Genomic DNA, 19402 nt, shown 5'->3' with positions numbered 1-19402 from the left:
CCGCGATGGCGTTGTTACGAATACACTAAGCGCACCGCTTGGACTGCATCGACTAAGTATAGGTCTGATCGGCGTCCGACCGTCCGACCAGGACAGCGGTCCCCGGTAAAAGGAAGCGAATGGTAGCGCAGTCTGAGGTGGATAGATTTTTCTCGAAAACCGATCCCGAGAGTTGGAAGGAGTTCGAGTCGAGCTTGAAGAAACGTGAAGCAAGAAGAGCAGTGCGAAGGAAAATGGAGAGACCCGTAGGAGGGGGTTCACGTGGTCGATGGAGACTTATTTTGCTGTTGTTTTTGGTTGCCGTTTCGGACCATTTCCCTCCATCAACGCTATAAATGTTCGAGATGGTTTGGCGCACTCTCACCGAGGTCGAGTTGAAAATAGAAAGATTTAACGCTTGGCCTCCAGCTTCCATCGGCATCTAGATACTATATGCTATGGCCCGGTACATTAAGCTTACTGATCTTTATTTTTAAAATGTTTAATTCCATTAAATGCTGTCGAAACTTTCCCCTATAGATGCACGAACGATCAAGAGGTACAAATCTTCAACGCCACAAATGGAAAAACTCGATCACAACTCATCACGCGTAAAATCGCGATTACTATCCGGCTATGTTCCAAACATCTTCAAAGGACTACACTCATCCAAGTAGGACTTATTTGCTGCCGGCTTGATTGTTCAAAGGAGAATCTCCTCGAAGAGATCCCCCATATCATAGTAGCCGATAGAATCCTTGGAACATTCAATGGAAGTCGGAAGACCAGCAACTTGGAAGACATTTACCGCGAAATTTGCTTTGGTGCTGACTCGACATAGGTCCGCCATCAGCAACAACGACAACAACAGCACCCGGTAGAATAGCGGACCACTAAAGTCGTCCGCCAAAAGCGATAAAAAAGCGGTGCACCACGGGCGACTTTCACTGCGGCTGCAATCCGAAAAGCTCTCGCCTTTTGGCAGGGGTAAAAGGAGGAAGGTAAGGGTTGTAATTATTATTATTCGCTGGGTACTCTTGATGTTTTTCTTCTTTTACTCGAAGTCGCGGTGACTACTCGCCAGCCAACGTCTACTATACATGGTGTGCTATCCCCCACCAGCATCCGCACACTTCAAGTAACGCAACTCGCGCGCAACCCGAATCCCCGGCGGACGGCAGAGTCAAAGTGCAGATCGGGCGTCTCTGTCAGCGACCGAACCCCGGCAGCACCAACGCCGTGCTCTTTCTCGCTCACATGGCGAAGAGAGCGGTTCGGCGGGAGGAAGGAGGGGCGGCCTGTTGCTTACGGTGGGTCACGCGCAGAAAAGCAAGAAATAGCGAATCTCGCACACGGCCAGCGCCATTCGTCGTCCAACCGTACGTGAGTGCGTTCGTCTGCTCTTTGAGCTCTCGGATTTTGCCGGAACCAACACCCGAACCAAGCCAGCCAAAGTCACCGGAACTTTGTTTCCTAACTTCAGGTCAGTAGTGCAGACGGTTGTTTCAAATGGAAAAGAAAAGTGCGTGATCAGTGTGTTGCTTCCGAACAGCAAAACCTTAAAGTGCGATGGTCTTTCCACTTTAAACTAAGTGACGTTGACCGGTTGAATGTGCGTCGTATCGCGATCTCTAGAAGGGTTCTTTTACTTGAGCAGTACCGCCGGTTGTCCATTCGACCGGGATCGCCGGTGTGTTACGTTGATTATGTTTTATTAGAAAATTGGATCTGACACACAAACTCCGAGCTCCGGGTGCTGCCGGTTGCCGCTGATACCGCCTGGCATGTTCCAGATACACATGGCGAAGTGGACCGAGTCGATTCGTTCCAGCGTACAGATAGGACAGATCGCACGAGTAGGATCTTGTACAGGATACCAACAACAAAACAATAAAATGAAATAAACGAAGCGAAATACAGATGGATCAACATCGCAGTAGGCATTGTGTGGCGTGAACTCTGCACGTGGAGACGTACTTCCAACGATCACAGTACATTCATTTCTTTTCTGGAGTGATACATTGTAGCAATAGGCGATACGTGACGAGAACTGTATCTCGAATTTGTGTCTGGAACTTCGCCAGTCTGGAAAGTCAGTTTAAACTTACGTGCAAGTGCGTTGAAAAAGGAAACGAATTTAGTTTACCCAGTCGTTAAGCAACGTAAAATACAAGTTGAACTAATTGTTTGTCCGTGGAAAGTTGATACTAGTTGAATTTAATTAAGTGCTGCACGCACCGGAAGGAAACTGCCTCTTTCTACATCTCCCCTAACGTTTGTAGGAATCTCAACGATCTATTTTTTTCTCTTCCGATATAGAAAGTCAACTTCCTACCTAAACACCCAAGATGCGTTCGTTCACCGTTGTTGCCGTGCTGGCGCTCAGCTTCTGCTACGTCTATGCCGCCGACGAGGCCCCCGCCAAGGAGACTGAGGCCGAGGGTGGCAAGACCTACAAGCGACTCATCCCTGCCGACGTCTTGCGAGGTAAGTGTATCCGGGTGTCTCCCCGAACGCCAACAACAATCGAATCGTTCGAAACGTGGTACCATTGTTGCGTACTGCGTACCAAGGAGTGACTTAAAGGGATCGGAAATCGTTTCGTCACATTCCGGTACTTACGCTGCAGAGGCCATATTGGCGTGCGTCGGACTAGCAGACCATCCGCCGAGAACGGATTGCATTGATCAAGGCGCTTGTACGGGGGGGTTGGAACATTTCGATGCTGCCATCGTTGCTCATCCACCAAGGCGATCAGTTGGCTCATTACCGAAGGCCTCACCTCTTGGCACCTTGGAGGAGTAGGTTAGGCAACGCCAAGAAGAATCGTACGGCGTGTGTGTGTATGAAGTGTGGCGCATTGTTTCCACCAGATACGGAACACTCGAACGGAATGTGTGACGCTTCGGTAATGCCGCAATTGGTGAATTGATTTGCCGGACTGAAATGCCAAGCCCTGCTGCCGGGGCGTACGTGTATCCTATTGCTGCAACTTCTAGCGTACCTGCACACCAGTGTTTGCACACCAAGTCCAATTGCAGCATCATGGGCGGGCTCCTTCTTCATTCGGTAGAGGCACACCTTTTGGGTCCGGACCGGTGCAAAATGTAGTAGTCGGCACTGTTTGGCAAGCTCTTTGCTTAAGCCTCAAGTGATCATCCGATAGATTATGACTAGTTATAATGGGAAACCATTTACTGAACTGGTTCCCGCAGCGAAATGGAACTGTTCCGTGTTCCGTAATCGAGTGAAGTAATTGAGGTGGCAAGTGAGAACTACCTGAGCTTCTTGGCCACTACCCTTAGGGGTATGTTTAGTATCGGAATGTAGTGCGTGAGTGTCAACGACGGTTGAAGTTACCGATAACCCCCAGTCCAACCCATGGGTCATAGAAATCTGGCCGCGTTGTAGGTTATGTCCCCATTTCGTGTGAAGCGTTTTCGATCAGCATTTCGGTCGGTGTGGTACTAACATGCCGCGCCATTGCTTACCAAAGGTGTGTGCAGTCACACACCTGTTTTTCCTACCATACGGGATTGAGCAATTGGCGATGACGCGAACGGACGCGGTCTGCGTTTCAACAATTTAAACGCCCTGCCCACACGGCGGTAGCACACTCTCTGGGAACCGTTTCTTGATTACCTAGTATTACTGGTCCCTTTCAAACTTCGGCAAACTTTCAGCACCGGTTCAGCACCGGGGAAACACGTTCCAACGGGGCGTTCTTTTACGGTTCTAGATCAATTAGAGGAGGCGTGTTATTTGTGGCAAACAAACTGCGCTGCAGCAAAAAAAACACATCACATCAAGTAGACGTCAAGCTAGTAGCCTAAGCGTTGCTATGGCAGCCCAATGCGTCACCTTTAATGTACCGCTTCTTGGGCACAACAGGATAAGGTATTAAGAGCAACTCTCGGTCCGCTAACAGGCCATGCAGCTAACAGCCCGCCAGCCCCCGTAAAGTGCAGTTGGCATTGAACCGCTGCGGCCAACCGGTTATGTCTTTAAGCGTCCGACAACGGCGGCGACGAGGGTCCCTTCCCCTTTCGATTTCGGTTTCGATTTCTTTCGCTCATTGCCAAACCAGTGTCCGAGACACCGGGGTTTGCTAAGCATATGGTGGCGCTGTGATTAGGAAAGCCCACTACAAGCAGCGCCATGAAGAAAACTAAAGGACACCTCCATCATGCTCTAGCCGAACCGAGATGAAGAACGATTTTAATGATCGTAATGAAGTGTAACAAAGTGTGTCCCCTCCTTGACGGCGGGGAAAATTGCGTTCGACTCGGGGTGTGATCGAGAAAATCCGATTCGATCGTATACCATGATGGTCAGTGTCACCTTCAGAATGCGACGGACGAAAACAAAACACGTTTACAAATGAGTTAGTTTTAGAAAGTTAGAATAGACCACTTTGGCAGTAAAAACTAATTCCAATCACAATTTTAAAAAACAACATAAAGTACACGATCCGTGACATTAGCACGTGCCTACGGTTAAACTGTCGACTCCATAAACGCGTTAGTTGCTCTAGGGCAACCAAACCAAGAAAATCATTATTCCGCCTCTAGAAGCTTCGTTTCAGCAAGCTTCATTTTGACCGAAAACCCGTGGATTAAAAGCCGACTTTTCCAGTGTGATTATGCACTAAACAGGTCATGGTTCCGTTTCCGTTTGACATCGCACGGCATAATACAGGGGGAGGTTTTTTTTTCTACTGTTCGTGTTTCATGCACCGTGCCCACGCTTAGCATAACCGTTACGCATTGACACTGAAAATAAAAGGGTAGCCCCGAAATGCGCCACCTCCCACTCGGACTCGGTTGGTTTCCTCTGTCAACAGCCCGGTTTCCGTGGGCACATCTTGCGCGCACCGCGGTTCGGAGGGAGGTTTTTCAGTTCTCTCAGTTCAGTAATTGCTTACCATTGTCCGCAAAAGCCAACTCCCTGCCAACGAATCATCATCATCAACATTCAGTGTCACCCGGCAGCAGCAGTTCATCATCGATCATCGGTGCATCGTCGTCGGTTGAAGGTTCCCTTGGAAAAGGGCTTATGTTTCACATGTATGTTTTTGCGAGTTTCATGGACGTCCATGGGTATATGCAAACCTTAAGTAGTTATTAGTTAGTTAGGTTTATGATACCCATCTGGGAATGCTAATTTAGCAAACAATGGGTAGGTTTATAGCTTCGGAATTTATTTGATTGATTTGAAATTTGAATTCCCTGCATCAACTTAACTAGAATGGAAATTTAATTCATAAATCAACATTTCCTATGTTGGATAAATCACAAGTAAATCCAGCAGACTCTTGCAGCGTTTTTAAAGGTTCATACCCAGATAGTTTAGAAACTTCGAACTAAGTATAAAAAAAAATGTTTAAAATTTTGTTCACCCACACGTTGTCTAGTGCAAAACTGGTAATGGGCCGTGAGCGAATGGCATTTCCTTTCACTTTCGAATGTCTTACTAAAAACCTTAGCATTTGGTATGTCGGTTTTTCCATTTCCTGCTTCCGCTCAATTAGGTCCATTGTTTCCATTTTGGAGTGAAATCGTGGGCGATATTCTGCAAGCTTCCTTAAAAAATCGCATTGACCAGCGTGGTTGTTGCATTTAATTTTACCAGCAACAACGTGGAAGTGAAGGTGGAAACCATCCGCTCTCGACTTGCTATCCGGTGATACATATAAGCGACCATTTCAAGCATCTTTTTACACAAAAATGACATCATATAAGAGACATCATCAATTGATGATTGGATGGATAAACAAATGCACGTACAATTCCATTCTGGAAACTTCGGTCGATTGTGCTAACGAAAGGGTTTTGCCATCCATTCCAAGGGCCACACGGAAAACGGGCAAACGGCAACGGTTTTGCGAATTCATTAACATCAGGAAAACAAAGCAACAGCGATGATGATCATGATGGTGATGACGAGTAATACTGATGGTGATCGAGTGTCCAAGTCCGGCGGGGTCGTCACAAGCAGGGGCCACTGTCAAGGTGACTGGAATGGAGGCAAATCCAAACCACACTCTCCGATGTGCTCGTGCTAATTTGCTATGCCAAGCGTGAAAAACGACAATTTTCACCGCATCGTCTCTAGCCACCGAGCCGAGGGTTCGTAGTAGAAGCAGCAGCCGTATTCGTGCCTTTCTGACCACACCACGATTGCTTTTACGAGCTCTGCCTGGTCCCTGGAGTCCATGACTCACCGCAAGTCAAATTAGATGCACATTAATGGAAACACAACACATTCTAAACATGAACGATCATTGACGAATGGTATGATTAAAGGGCAGCTTCAAGTGAGAGGGAATTGCTCGTGACGCGATCGAAGCAAAGTGAAGGGAATGAAGGGACGCGATCGTAAACGGTTGACCATCGCCGTGGCTCGCACTTCGCGAGCATTGGTTTACATAATATGGTTTTATTAGTGCACCTTCACCGACGGTACCGGCAGTGAATGCATCCGTTCGGAAACAACTTTGTCGTTCCGGTTGCTGTAATTGCAGCCATTCGCTAGACGCTCGTCTCGTAAAAGCATGCACAAGCGAACACATCCAGCGGGAACCAGTTCTGGAAGGAAACGAAATTGAAAAGAGAAAAAAAAATGGCAGAAGTCGTCCCAAAATCGTATCCCTTACCCATTACGTGATCGAGCGGGCCATCCCCGCGAAAGTGCCACGAACCCAGACATGGCGGAAGAATTATGCAATTACTTTCCACCATCCCCCCTCACGAGCAGCAGCACATCTCGAAGATGAAAGATCCGCAAAAGGTTGTCCGTAGGACGGATACCGCCTACCACACACCGTAAATGGCGAAAACAAGCGAAAAATAAATAAATTGCTGTCACTGTTCGCCAGTTTGCTTCACTGTTTTTTGAGGAATTGTTTGGTCGCGCGGGGCCTGGTAGGATTTATTGCTTCTTTTCCTTACCAAGTTTTTTTTTGTGGTGGTCACGGTACGAAAGGCTCTCCTTCTTCGTTTGGCGTCGGTGACTCATGCACTTTTGGGGGCGACGTTGTGTGACCAAAAACTTTTTGTCGTTTTGGTTTTTCTGTCACTCTTTTTTAAAGCTAATAAAAAACCAGTTGGGGGTTAATATATATCGTACGGGATGTGAAGGTGCTTGCGGTTTAAATTAACATACATTATATCACGGATTGCAAAACAAGCTTTCGCGCCTCTTAACTTTGCGAGCTGTACACTTTTCGAACTCGAGACGTAAAAGCACTCGCTTTCTTCTTTGGCGACTATTGTTCTCCGATGCGATGCGAACGAAAAAGGGGATTTTTACAGCCATGATGTTATGATGTTTCACCCGACACGAATCTCGGGTGAGCAGAAAAAAGCGCTGGTTTGGTTCTTAAATAAGAAGATGCCCTTTTAAATTGTTTTCTTGTTTTCGCGGATCAGAGTTCCACTTTGTTTCACTTTAAGAAGAAGGAGAATTAAAGTTCTTTCAAGAGTCCATTCGCATCGCCAGTGAACCTGTTTTGTATCGCTCATCAGTATGCGAAGTTTGGATACACATATTTTGAAAGCATGCATTGTAAGGGAATTTATTACCCTTGGAGTTGATGCTCCGAGATGTTCTCGTTCCTTGTTTTTAAACGTTCGGCCCACGGGAAGTTAAGAATAAAATTAAATTTAATGTGGTGTTTTTCTCCATTACTCTTCTGTTCGCCGCTTCAGATTTCCCCGGCATGTGCTTCGCTTCGACCAAGTGTGCCACCTTCGAGCCAGGCCAGTCCTGGGAGCTGACTCCGTTCTGCGGCCGTTCCACCTGCGTCCTGTCCGACGACGCTCAGCCACGGTAAGTTCGTGGGCCCACCCCATCGGACAAAGTCAACCAACTGGAATTTAAACCCGAAAATACATTTTCTCATTCCCACGATTATTCTCACCCACTAAAAAAAAAACAGTCTGCTGGAGCTGGTTGAGGACTGCGGACCGCTGCCACTGGCCAACGACAAGTGCAAGCTGGACACCGAGAAGACCAACAAGACTGCTCCGTTCCCGAGCTGCTGCCCGTCCTTCACCTGCGAGCCGGGCGCAAAGCTCGAGTATCCGGAAGTTAAGGCTTCCACCGAGACGTCCTCGGAGCAGCCGGCCAAGAACTAAGCGGCCTCTTCCCCCTCATCCCTTCGGCTTTCGGGACATTCCCGGCAAGCGTCATCTTAATCTTCGAGCTTTTGAGCGGCTCGGCAGCAAGCTCTTATCCTAAGAATCGTGAAAAGAAGAAAAACAAAAGAAAACACTAAACCTAACGAAACAAACAAACAAACAAACAAACAAACAAAACATCCAACCGACAAAAGTTGTGCGAGTAATTCCTTTAGTATATGTTTATTATTTTATTTCCGTAAATCTGCTACTCCATTTCCATTTACTCTTTACTTCTACACAAGCCTTCTCCCATCGCGATTAGATAAACGTAACCAACCGCCACCAATCCATCCTCACATCCCGCTCCGTACATCCGTCAAGCAACAATATCAAGCAGTATATGAACAATTAGTCAAGTTTGTGATATTAGAAGTATATATTTATCTGGAGAGGAAGCAAAAACAACGCATCTAGCAGGACGCAACGGCAAAGGAAAGGACCCCCGGCAGAACCAGAAACAATAGTGCACGTGCAAAACCAAAAAAAAAAAAACTAATAATGGAGAAAACGGTCAGCCGAGCAAAGTATAGGATGAAGGAAACTTGGCAGCATTTAGTGTGCAGCAGTAGTGTTCTCTAGCTTAGCTTTGTTTGCGCCCCCCACCCACACACATGTTAGGCTCGTTGAGTATCATTTCTTTAATATTTTTTGTCATCCCAACTTGTCCACTTCATGCATCCCGTACATTTCTCCTCATTCAATCCGGCGCAGACGATCATCTTGTGTGACGCAACGCATTGATTCAGTGTAAAGTTTTGTATTTTTTGTTTTTTGAAGTATCTTTTCAAATAAATTCAGTTCGTATGAATTACAGAGTAAGCGAGTTTGGGTTCTGTTTCTTTCTGCTTGGTTTTGTTTTCTGGACGATAATAACGCGAGCAGTATCGCTATCACAGCGAAAATAGAGTCGTTTTTTGCTAACTTCATTCTTCACTTAAACTTGTAAGAAAGTTACTATAGGTAAATTTGTCATTCGGTTCTAATTACAATATGAAGATGAAATCGGGCCTTTGGGGGGAGGTAAATTTATTATTTTAGTTAACATTTTCTACAAGATTTTGCTAACACTCGTCAAAATCTACAACTGAAGCTGTGGCATAAAAAATATTCTCCGTCAGATCACGTGTCGATAGAAGATCTCGTCTATTTTTACCGCCAAGCGTTTTTGCGCCAAGCAAGCTTTTGGCAAGGTGGGATAGTAGAAAACGAGTGACATTTCTCTTGCGTATAATTTACACGATTTTTGTCAGTCTATGGACTTTCTTGCGAAATATGTGTGCTTATCGTCTGTATTGTTTAATTTACCATATTAATGATGCTTTTGTGAAGCAAAATGTTGAATAATTACTAATAACGGGCTTCAATGACTTTGGTCAACTTGACCAAGGTATAAGTGCGAACTGTCAAATTTTCACACACCGGTTTGAAGGATCGAAATAATCAAACACTAAAAAAATACATGTTTGTTGTTGGATTGCCGAATGGTGCAGAATGGTGCATTTATAGAACCTTTGAAGGAAACATTCTGGTGGTTTTCCTGCGGCAAATAGTGGAGAAAGGTTTCGGAACGTTCCGTGCGTGTTAGTGTTTTCCCGACCTGACCACCGGCCACACAATCATTACATAACGTTCGTTCCAACGATGGGAGGCGGTACATCGAAGGCAAGTGGTGATCACATCTAATCCGTTTGTTCCGCTGCAAGGTGGTCAGCTGGTAATTTGGTTTCTTCCCCCTTCATTCCGCGTTCCAACAGGCCGACGCTGGACCGGAGGCTCGTAAGCAGCCGGATCTGACCCGTTTCAAAGCGCGCGTAGATCGGGTGTACATCGGTGGCCTGAGCCGGACGTACGACGATTATGTACAGCGTGCCGCAAGACACCTGTTTAAAGCGACCAATTTTCAGGATGTCATCATCGAAACGGCCAAGTATGCGAATAGTTTTCCACTCTCGAACAACGGACGGCTTTACACAGTTTTCCATTTCAGCGTGAAAGATGAGCTGCTCCGGTTGGGAATCTATAAGAATCTGCGGATCTCGATCGACACCAGCAAGGGTGACGGTGCATCACCAAATGGATACACCGTGGCGTTTCAGGGCGAAGAACTGTCACGGATCACGGGCAGCGTTGGTGTCGAAGTTGGCCAAAACGATGGTGCTGCAACGACCGGTAAGGCGTGGTGAAAACAGCATCCGTCCGGAATAAGAACTGATATTCCTCTTATGTTCTTCCACAGAGCTGGTCACGCCGAACTTATTTGGGCGGGGAGAACGATTGAGCCTCAACTGGAGCCATAGTTACGTGCGTAACAGTGTGCTAAATCTGAAGCTCACCAAACCGTACCTTCATACGGCCGTCGGTGATTACGAACCGGAGTAAGAAAATTTCCCCACAGTGACCCCCTGGCGTTGTTATTCTAATTTATTCGTTGATAATTTTGCACAGAACCTCGATTACCATTTTCCGTCATTCATCACCATCGCCGTGGGCCAAGTACCGCACCGAAGACAACGGCATGTTACTTGACTTTTCCTTTGCGATCCCGGGGCTACGATTCAACAACAGCCTCCAGTACGAGCTGGGCATGAAGGAACTGTTCGCGATAGACAAACAAACGCCCTTTTTCGTGCGCGAACACTGTGGTCCCCGGTTAGCTTCGACCTTCCGCTACATCTGCCAGTTTGATGGTCGGGACGATAACGTATTTCCGGCGAACGGTGCATTCGTGAAAAGCACGACCGAACTAACCGGCAGCCGGTTGTCGCAGCTGGGAATCGTGCGCCAGGATTTGCATGCCGAGCTGAACGTTCCACTGTTCCTCGGTATGTCCCTGCAGCTGTGTGGCCGCGTTGGCACGATACTTCACGACAAAAAGAAGGAAGCGCTCCCGATCAATCAGCTGTTTTTCCCCGGCGGCCCGCAGTCGCTGCGTGGATTCGAGTTAGCCGGCGCCTGTCCCCGGAGGGACGGTATTGCGGCCGGCTGCCAGTCCTATTGGGCGACCGGGTTGCACCTGTGGAGTCCGCTACCGTTCAACCAGTACTTCGGTGGGTTCGGAAACCTCTTCCGAACCCATGCATTCTACAATATAGGCACTTGCAATAGCTTTACAACCGGTAAGCTTACGACGAGGACGAGTGTGTTTTGATTACCATTCGACGAAAAACTATATGTCCCTTTCTCTTCCTTCTAAGATAAACTTCGCAGCACAGCCGGTGTCGGACTTGCGCTGAGGATGGGCCAGAAGGCGCGCATCGAGTTCAACTACTGCCAGCCGCTTTCATATGAAGTAGGCGATCGGGTCGTGAAAGGTTTCCAGTTTGGCATCGGTTTCGATTTTGTCTAAGAAACTCAGACCAGGAGGACCATTCGCAATGGAGCAGATACAGTTTGGTTCACCGTTTCCCACTGCTTTTGCATTTCCGTCTTTGTTATGTTTGGCATTACGTTTTGAAACTGTTGCTTTTGCTCTCCCCTTCCGGATCGATGGGATCGGCATGGACACCTCTGTTTGATCGATCATTTAGCGGGTCAATTCCGCCGCATTGAACTTTTCACACGCATTTCCTATATGTTTTTATCCCTCAACCGATCGTGTCCTCACCCACACAAGTCAGTATGGTTAAGTTAAAAATGAATTGAAAGTGAAAATAGATAAATAAAAACCCAACAAAATGAAACTTACCTAGCGATTGTTTGCATATAAAACATAACCGAAAAAGAGAACATAAAAAACACAACAGTATCAGCACGTGCTGACACCATGATTAACAAATTAAATTCATTTGTTGACTCATATTTAAAAACAATTTCGGATGGAACACAAGTAAACCCTGGTGTTTTAATTATATTGATCACTTGCATGTATTATCAATAATATTTATATTGTTCGTTTGTTTGTTGTTTTCCCACATCATGGCGTTTTAGTATAAATTTTGAATGCTTTATAATATTCCATCTATTCGTTAGCCTGCACGCAACATTTCAGAATAAAACGAAGGAAACAAAAAGAAAGGGCGTGCGTATCGTGCCAGTAACGGCTTCCTGCTATTGCCACCATCACGCTGCAGTTCCATGCGATGAAAGTAGAATCGACGCTCGTAAAACTATTACAAAGGGTGTTAGTAGCGGAGAGAGAGTGAAAAACAAATAATTGCATGCCCGAATAGATGAACCCAAATTACATCAAAATGTTTGCACAATCATATCCGTATTTTTCGAACTTTACCACCTACATCACTTAGAACAAACATTACGTTTGGAAATTCCCTGCGGCTGGAAAATGCAACATTCATCAGATTATTTTTCCTGCTGCTCTCTGCTACACACAAGCAACGAAGGGGCCCGGCCAGCTGTAGCTCTGTACACTATGTCGTTTAAATACCTCACCGTTCCCTTAACGCACTAACGTTACATAGAAAATTTAAAACATTTTCATAGCTATGGTTATGTTAAAAAGAGTGGAAAAGAAGGAAATGAACAGACCCCGAAACGGCACTACAACTTATCAACTTATCGTGCATACTCTATACGCCAGCGAAAGATGATACCACAACACGTTGCCCGGCTAATGGGCGCACGTTTGTGGAAATAAGCGAAACATAATAAAACCATGCCTTTTTTTCTCGCAAAACATTTTTTTTTTCAGCCAAAGCACTAATACCACCGTTGGTTGTGGGTCGACAAAGAACCAAAAGCAAAGATGTTGATGTTAAATTTATGACCGTAAGTGTAATCCCTATTGCTAAATCCACTAGAGCCGTGTTGGTACTTCGATACGATAGAACTTGGTGTGTCCCTGCTGAAATTGCTTACTTCTTACGCTGTGTTCTGTCTGTGTACTCCTCCTTCCGGTTATGTCCGTGATTATCTGCTGAACCTCTTTCTTCTTTTCCTTTCCGATGCCGATGAGAAAAGCGTCTAAAGAGGCAAACTGGCTCGGTTAGAGCGCGCAACACACGAGAAGGAGTGTTTTAGGAATCTGGAAATTCTGTTCGAGACAAGCAGGACTCTGCTCGTCCTGCATCGTCCCTGTTATTTCTTTCATCCTTAGTAACGTTAACTGACAAAGCTAAATGTACAAAACGTAGTGTATGTGTGTGTGTGTCTGTGTGGTTTTGTGCACCTCCCTAGGGGGACGGTGAATCGTACTCTTCGTCCGTCGTGCCGTACTTATCCTCGTGCAAGGTTTTCGAGCCGTCGCAGCGTTTCACGAAATCCATCGCCGACTCTTCGAGCGCCTTCTGGATCATTTCCCGTTCCGATAGCTGGCCAAAACCTGGCGATAGGAAAGCGAGTCAACGCAAAAGAGGGAAGCTTGGTTAAGTATCTGTACCCTCCCGTGAAGCGTGGTTTGGTTGGAATACACTCACTACCATCGTCGGTATAGGAGGATTCCAGCAGAGATTGGTAGAACTCGGACATGGGCGTTTCGTCGCGGGTTGGTTGAAGTGGTGGCTGCTGCTGCTGCTGCTGCTGCAAGGTACTGCTGGCCGGGGTCGATAGACCGCTACCACTGCCCCCATTGCTGTCCTGTGTCGACGTCGTGCTGCTCGAGGTGCTCGGTGGCGACGAAGCTTTTGTCATTTGGTCTTGGATTCGAACGATAAAAGGAATCATTACTTGGGATTAGGATGGGCTTAACTTAGTTTAGAAAATGATCTACCTTTGACTGGACTCTCGGGTCGTAGAGGACTACTTGAAGCACTCGCCGTCCGATTGCTGTTCGCTTTGCATTTCTTCATTTCGCAACTGATGGCCTTTTCGATTCTAAAAAAGAATGAAACAGATTTTTTAGAAAATAGAGAAAAATGGGGTTAAATACGATCGATGGAATTATATATCTTCCCTTTGCGAAAGCAGAAAGCAAACATTCTGAGGCAAAGCAGCACGATAGTCAGCAATAATGTGCTTGAATCCAACTCAAACAGCTACACCACAAAATTAAGGTCACAGCAGGCCAAGCAAAATCAAATGCTTTGTGAGGAACAAATATTGAACAAGACTAAAAATGACGAATTGTTCTTTGTGCTGTTTTCTATATATTAATGGACTATTCTATAGTTGATAAATTCATCAGCACGGGACTATTGTGTTTCCATCGCTAAACCATCGGTAGAACAATTACCTCACAAAGCAAATGGCATTTGCTTCTTACTTTGCATGCTGCGCAAAGAAATGATAATCCATGGATTGGTAAAATTTATAGATTTACAGAGCACTACAAAGATTATGCACGAATAAGTACAGTTCTCTACTTACGGGGAATTAAGGTTCCGTTTTTTACGGCGATTTCCTTCACCACTGCAGGTCATGGTATTATTGCTGGTATTACCGGTATTTGTGTTTGCGCTCGTGGCGGTGGTGGTGGTGGTGGTGGCGTCCGTACTAAAATAGTACTGCTGCTGTTGTTGCTGTTGCATGGAATATGAGGCGTCGCATCCTCCGGTTGGGTCCTGCGAGCTGCACTGGGCCGGCGAGGGCGGTGAGCAGTCCAACTCGAACGAGCTGTTCTTGGAGCTGGAAGAGGAGCAGGCTCCTCGATCACCACCGGCCAGTCCAACTCCACCGCCACCAGCCGTCAACGTAGCCGAGGGCGACTTGCGCAGTTCGAGCAAATAGGATGATGCCGTCTGCTGTTGCTGAGCTGCTTGCATGAGGCCCCCATGGCCCGAAAACGACTGTGAACCACTGGCGCAGGCCGCCATCATCTCGGTCGACGTGATCGTGCTGCTGGTGCTTTTCATATTCTGACTACTACCCCCACCTCCTCCTCCGCCTACTCCTCCACCACCACTACCTCCACGCCCTGCACCACCGTTGCGCATATTGTCCCGGCACCACTGCAGGTAAGACTCACGGGCGATCTGCTCCTCGATCGCCTCGTTCGTTGCCTCCCAGTCGGTCGTTTTCAGCTTGTCTTCGAACATCGTCTTCTCGATCTCGAGCTCTTCGCTCATGCGGACCGCATCGGCCACTTGCTTGATGTCACCCTCGTCCGGCCGGTAGCCGGCGAGCCCGAGACCCACGCCAACGGACGCTTTGTACGGGTTGACGATGGCGTTGTAGTGCGAACAGCGCTGGTACGACAGTCGGAGCGGTTCGTTACCGTTGTTTATTTGATCCGAGTTGAATATATTGATAGGTTCTGCAAAATGAGAGGAGGAGGAGTTAATAAATTACTACAGTATTAAATAATTAATTTACTACGATCTTTTAATGCTAGAAATAACTATTCACAATTGAGTTATGGGATTCTCTTACAAAAAATACATTCTTACCACTTTGGTAGCAGTACAGCTCCACGGAACGATTGTACATTTCTGACATTGCTTGAATTTCTATGTGATTGCCGTGAACGTGATTAGCCCGTTTCCGCTTAACGTACTCAGCAATGTCTTCGGTGACGAACTGTGCGAAGTACTCACGATTTTGGTACTGAGAAAAAGCGTAAATGAAACATAGAGTGGTTAGATTAGGTTTGATTGATTGCAATGGGGTCACGTTGGGGGTCACACTTACAATATAGTCCATCGTCTGCTGACGGATCACCTCGTGCATATCCTGATCACCGTAGACCTGCAAGGAAATCGCTCGAAACAGACACGCCCCATCTTCCTCCATCTCCTGCAGGATGAACCCGCGGTCCGAGAGGACCTTCGCGAACGCCTCGTCACGCTTTTGCCACTCGTCCGGCGTGAGCTGGGCATCCTTCTGGCCGATATGTTCATCACCACTATTGTAGCCGGACAGGGCTTCCTCGATGACGGCGTTGAGATCTGCTCCGGAGGCTCCCACATTACCCACCGCTCCTGTGTGGCCGTTTAGAAGGGAGCTCCCAGTGCCCGCCGCTTGAAGCGAGGCCTTTGGCGAACGACAGCCACCCGCCGACCCGGCCAGCGGGCTCGAGCAGGAAGAGGTCTTACCACTAGCTGACGGTTGCAGCACATGATGATGGTAGCTGGGCGAGCCGGCAGTCTTGTCCCGCTCGCGGCTTTCCCGTTTGTGATAGTGATCGCGTTTTAGGCGCCCAAGGCTGTGGTGAAAGTGGGCGAATAATTAGGTTATGATAAATACGCAAACAGGTTCTACGATCAAACATTTTTTTTCCTATCTATCTTGATCTTTCGAAGCATTAATAAAATTGTTTCAGTGGTTCTTGAAACTACTTGCTATTTCTTGTAACGGCATACGGGTGGAGAGGGAGGCGGGTAAGTAGTAATTTTGTTTACTTCGGTTCGTCGAACTAATACATATTATGACATTCACCTGACAGACGAATGACATTCATAGATGCATTTTTTATGTTCGGAAAAAGACCAATCCTGCAACAGATGTTGAAGCAAAAAATGAAGATTTTGGAAACTTCTGCTACCAATCCATCGCCCTCGACAAAAAAGCCAGATGGAGTTGCGGCGAACCAAGGGAAACAAATATAAACAAAAGCCATTAATCATGCTACCGCAGGTCTGTATGTCTCAAGCAAACCAGAAGCCAGAATGCAATAGAAAATAGAAGAGGTCAATACTAAAAATAGGATCGATTCGACAGACAATGCACATTGGGGAGGTGGCCAGATCCTCCTAACACGGCGGTCCAAATAAAGACACGGCGATGCTGTGGGACGTTCACGTACATCTCAGGAAAGCACCGACGTGCGAAACAATATGCATTAAAATCGCACGACACATCTGGGACGTTCTTTCGTACGTCGACATCTATCGATTTTGCCTCCAGTAATTTGGCTATTGAACCAAAAAATGAACACCATAGGTGCTCCAACGAAACCAGCGCTAATGGGGAAGGAGAATTCCGAAAAGGAATGTCACAAAGATGGCCGATCCGCTCAAGAAAGTAAGAGGGAGTGAGAGAGTCGCCAATCGGGCTTAGCATTCCATCGGGCTACTACATACATGAAAAGAACATGCGAAAGTTTTACGCTAAATTCGTGACGCATTCGCATCAGAAATCGATTTTGTTGCTTTTGTCAAAGCTTTTACTGACGATTTTACGTTCGATGGGAAACTGTTCATTAGCCATCAGCGGAGGTGAGGGATTTGTTTTCTTTTGTTTTCTGCTGATACGCAACAAATCAAAACCTTCTGCCATGCACTAATTGCTTCGGCGACAAATGGAACAGTGTGTTTGATGGAGTTCTTACTTTTTGTGTGGGCTCCTGCGATGACGGACTACGCTTTCATTGTCGAAGTTGTGAGGCGTAAGCCCCCGCTTTTCCCTCGGCAAAGCCTGTAGAGTAGATCAAAAAAAAAGGTCACCATGCATGTTGATGAATTCTATCAAGTGTCCATGTCCCAACACATCGCATCTGGGGCGGGGGTCAATCGTCGTGCCATCGTTTCCCCCCTGATGTGAAGGGAGGACCACTTGGCACCACCTGAGCCAGCTGCCTATCTCGATAATTACTTGTGATTCCGATGACGACAGCTGATTTAGCACCACATTACGGTGCGCCGCTCGGACACCTGCATTGCCTACACCATGGACACTTTGGGAGGTGCCCTCTTGCGTTTCCTCTTTCGCACTTTTTTGATTAACCACTGGCTTGATAGTCATCACGGAATGCGACTCTCACACCATTCAAATTCACTTTTCACACAGTATGCTGCACAAAAGACTCCAGCACAAAGCAGTGGACACTTTTCTAGCGCTGTTACTTCTTTTCTGAACGACACTTCCTGGTCCGATTGCACAAATCGTACATACTCTATCCGCCTATTACGACGACGAAGTTCTCTGCTGCTTGCTACGATGTCGGATGACGAACATCAAACAACGACGACAACCACAACGACGACATAGAAAACTATTCGCTGGAAAAGCAATGCAGAGGAGCACAATATTATTGTTTGAAGGCGAACTGCTGGCACGATTGGAATTGACAAATCGCTGTGCTACGGGAAGGGTTGCCAGCGTTGGACTGCTGTGGTGCATCATGACAGTTGGTTGGAACAACAACCTTCAACCACTCACAAAACCTTGATCACAATTCTAAACTGTAACTAAAAGAGCCAATTCCTTATGTTTTACGACAAAACTGTACTATACGACTATTGACCTTATGTTATTTCATGCACTTTTTAGTCTAATTATCGTACCTGTGAGAAAACCCGACTCCAAATTCTGCCGAAAACTTCCGGTGTTATCTAGCATTCAAGCGAATATTTTAGTGCATATGTTTCGCCGGTAGCTTTTCCAGGATTCATTTAAACAATGTTTTCTTAGTCGAGTTATGAGTAACATAATTTATTCCTTCAAATGCATCTTCGATACTTGAGTTACAGCATTCGCACGATATACTTGCTAGGACCAGAATAATATTGAGACAGCCATAACTAAACAGCACACGGACACGTAAGGAGATTTTCGTTCGCCGACTCGTGCGAATTTCCAAAACAATCCCAACATTCTGAAACAAATAGACGATTATGTGTGTTCTACTTTGAAAACCGAAGCTGCGAAATACGTACCCTTTTTTATTTCGGTCAATGATGCTAGGGAACAGCGAACGTAGATAGGTACAAGTGCAGATCAGCAGGAGCAGCACCGACAGGAGGCTTTGGAAGTTAAATATTGCGCTCTGCAACGAAAGCAATGGTCGTTAGACACCACAGGCAGGTTTCAGATTCATTGCCTTACTTACCATTTTGTAATTCTTGTTGTTGAACCAATCTTACTGCTCAGAAAATCCTGCTGCATCGGATCTGATTTGCGAATCCACACAAATGACGTGTTTACATTTTTGTTTTGACAATTGGTTCAACTCAGCAGCTTGAACCTCAAGCAGCTGCTCAAAAACAGCAGATAAACAATGCAAGTTTTAAAATAATCTCGAAGGTTTTCGCCATTTGACACAATTCGTGATAAATTTTCACTTCCACAAAGTTGTTGATCTGTCCTTTCATTGGACAGGTCTGTTGCTAAATGAGGCACTGAAAAGTTATTAACAAATCAGCTATTTCATTCCAAGTAGTGACCAAGGTTTTTAAAGCTAGTTGATATCAGTTTGGCATGCTGCGGCTTCATTCTAGTGGTGGGTACATCGAATCCCTAAATCAGAATCCCATTTTCCCCCCCAAAAAGGCGCGAATCCAGCGAGCGAAATGCACTAAGTCTACCGAAATAGTTTTGGATCAAGTCAGAATCGAATCAAATCGACTCCCAAACAAACCAATTTGATTTGAATCTTAAGTAAATCATATCTGAATCGAGTCCCATTCGAA

General features: G+C 46.3%; 4 protein-coding genes across 4 annotated transcripts; 2 read left to right on the top strand and 2 right to left on the bottom strand.

Annotated features, from left to right (window-relative positions):
• Positions 1-1357: 1357 nt before the first annotated feature.
• Positions 1358-8124, top strand: LOC131287017 (uncharacterized). The gene is made up of 4 exons (XM_058316031.1): positions 1358-1462; positions 2299-2466; positions 7689-7809; positions 7919-8124. The coding sequence occupies exons 2-4, from the start codon at positions 2328-2330 to the stop codon at positions 8115-8117; spliced, it is 459 nt and encodes a 152-aa protein (XP_058172014.1). The 5' UTR covers positions 1358-1462; positions 2299-2327; the 3' UTR covers positions 8118-8124.
• A 1589-nt stretch (positions 8125-9713) lies between these two features.
• On the top strand, positions 9714-11825 carry LOC131287445 (SAM50-like protein CG7639). The gene is made up of 6 exons (XM_058316492.1): positions 9714-9824; positions 9917-10089; positions 10150-10331; positions 10399-10537; positions 10608-11278; positions 11357-11825. The coding sequence occupies exons 1-6, from the start codon at positions 9804-9806 to the stop codon at positions 11506-11508; spliced, it is 1338 nt and encodes a 445-aa protein (XP_058172475.1). The 5' UTR covers positions 9714-9803; the 3' UTR covers positions 11509-11825.
• A 1381-nt stretch (positions 11826-13206) lies between these two features.
• Positions 13207-18009, bottom strand: LOC131284022 (OTU domain-containing protein 5-A). Its single transcript, XM_058312875.1, has 9 exons — positions 17586-18009; positions 17323-17408; positions 15684-16197; positions 15443-15599; positions 14980-15309; positions 14424-14934; positions 13828-13931; positions 13535-13753; positions 13207-13440 (listed from the first exon to the last, which is right to left on the bottom strand). The coding sequence occupies exons 1-9, from the start codon at positions 17733-17735 to the stop codon at positions 13292-13294; spliced, it is 2220 nt and encodes a 739-aa protein (XP_058168858.1). The 5' UTR covers positions 17736-18009; the 3' UTR covers positions 13207-13291.
• A 395-nt stretch (positions 18010-18404) lies between these two features.
• LOC131287542 (protein kish-A) lies at positions 18405-18920 on the bottom strand. Its single transcript, XM_058316600.1, has 3 exons — positions 18823-18920; positions 18650-18759; positions 18405-18588 (listed from the first exon to the last, which is right to left on the bottom strand). Exons 1-3 carry the CDS (start codon positions 18823-18825, stop codon positions 18483-18485), a joined length of 219 nt encoding a protein of 72 aa, XP_058172583.1. The 5' UTR covers positions 18826-18920; the 3' UTR covers positions 18405-18482.
• Positions 18921-19402: the final 482 nt, after the last annotated feature.

This window comes from Anopheles ziemanni, chromosome 3 (genome assembly GCF_943734765.1).
Source record: "Anopheles ziemanni chromosome 3, idAnoZiCoDA_A2_x.2, whole genome shotgun sequence".
NCBI lineage: Eukaryota > Metazoa > Arthropoda > Insecta > Diptera > Culicidae > Anopheles > Anopheles ziemanni.
The sequence above is the reverse complement of the archived record's forward strand: the minus strand, read 5'-3'. Positions and strand labels throughout refer to the sequence as shown.

Bases quoted from the DNA above. Each gene is read 5' to 3' on its own strand.
- LOC131287017 (XM_058316031.1), top strand. From the start codon at position 2,328: ATGCGTTCGTTCACCGTTGTTGCCGTGCTGGCGCTCAGCTTCTGCTAC. The intron at 2,467-7,688 runs GTAAGTGTATCC...TCGCCGCTTCAG, and splicing joins CCCTGCCGACGTCTTGCGAG to ATTTCCCCGGCATGTGCTTC. The intron at 7,810-7,918 runs GTAAGTTCGTGG...AAAAAAAAACAG, and splicing joins TCCGACGACGCTCAGCCACG to TCTGCTGGAGCTGGTTGAGG.
- LOC131284022 (XM_058312875.1), bottom strand. From the start codon at position 17,735: ATGACTATCAAGCCAGTGGTTAATCAAAAAAGTGCGAAAGAGGAAACG. The intron at 15,310-15,442 runs GTAAGAATGTAT...CTCATTTTGCAG, and splicing joins GCTGTACTGCTACCAAAGTG to AACCTATCAATATATTCAAC. The intron at 13,441-13,534 runs GTGAGTGTATTC...TCCTATCGCCAG, and splicing joins CTCCTATACCGACGATGGTA to GTTTTGGCCAGCTATCGGAA.
- LOC131287445 (XM_058316492.1), top strand. From the start codon at position 9,804: ATGGGAGGCGGTACATCGAAG. The intron at 10,090-10,149 runs GTATGCGAATAG...TTTCCATTTCAG, and splicing joins GTCATCATCGAAACGGCCAA to CGTGAAAGATGAGCTGCTCC. The intron at 11,279-11,356 runs GTAAGCTTACGA...CTTCCTTCTAAG, and splicing joins TTGCAATAGCTTTACAACCG to ATAAACTTCGCAGCACAGCC.
- LOC131287542 (XM_058316600.1), bottom strand. The intron at 18,589-18,649 runs GTACGTATTTCG...TATTTGTTTCAG, and splicing joins ATTGACCGAAATAAAAAAGG to AATGTTGGGATTGTTTTGGA.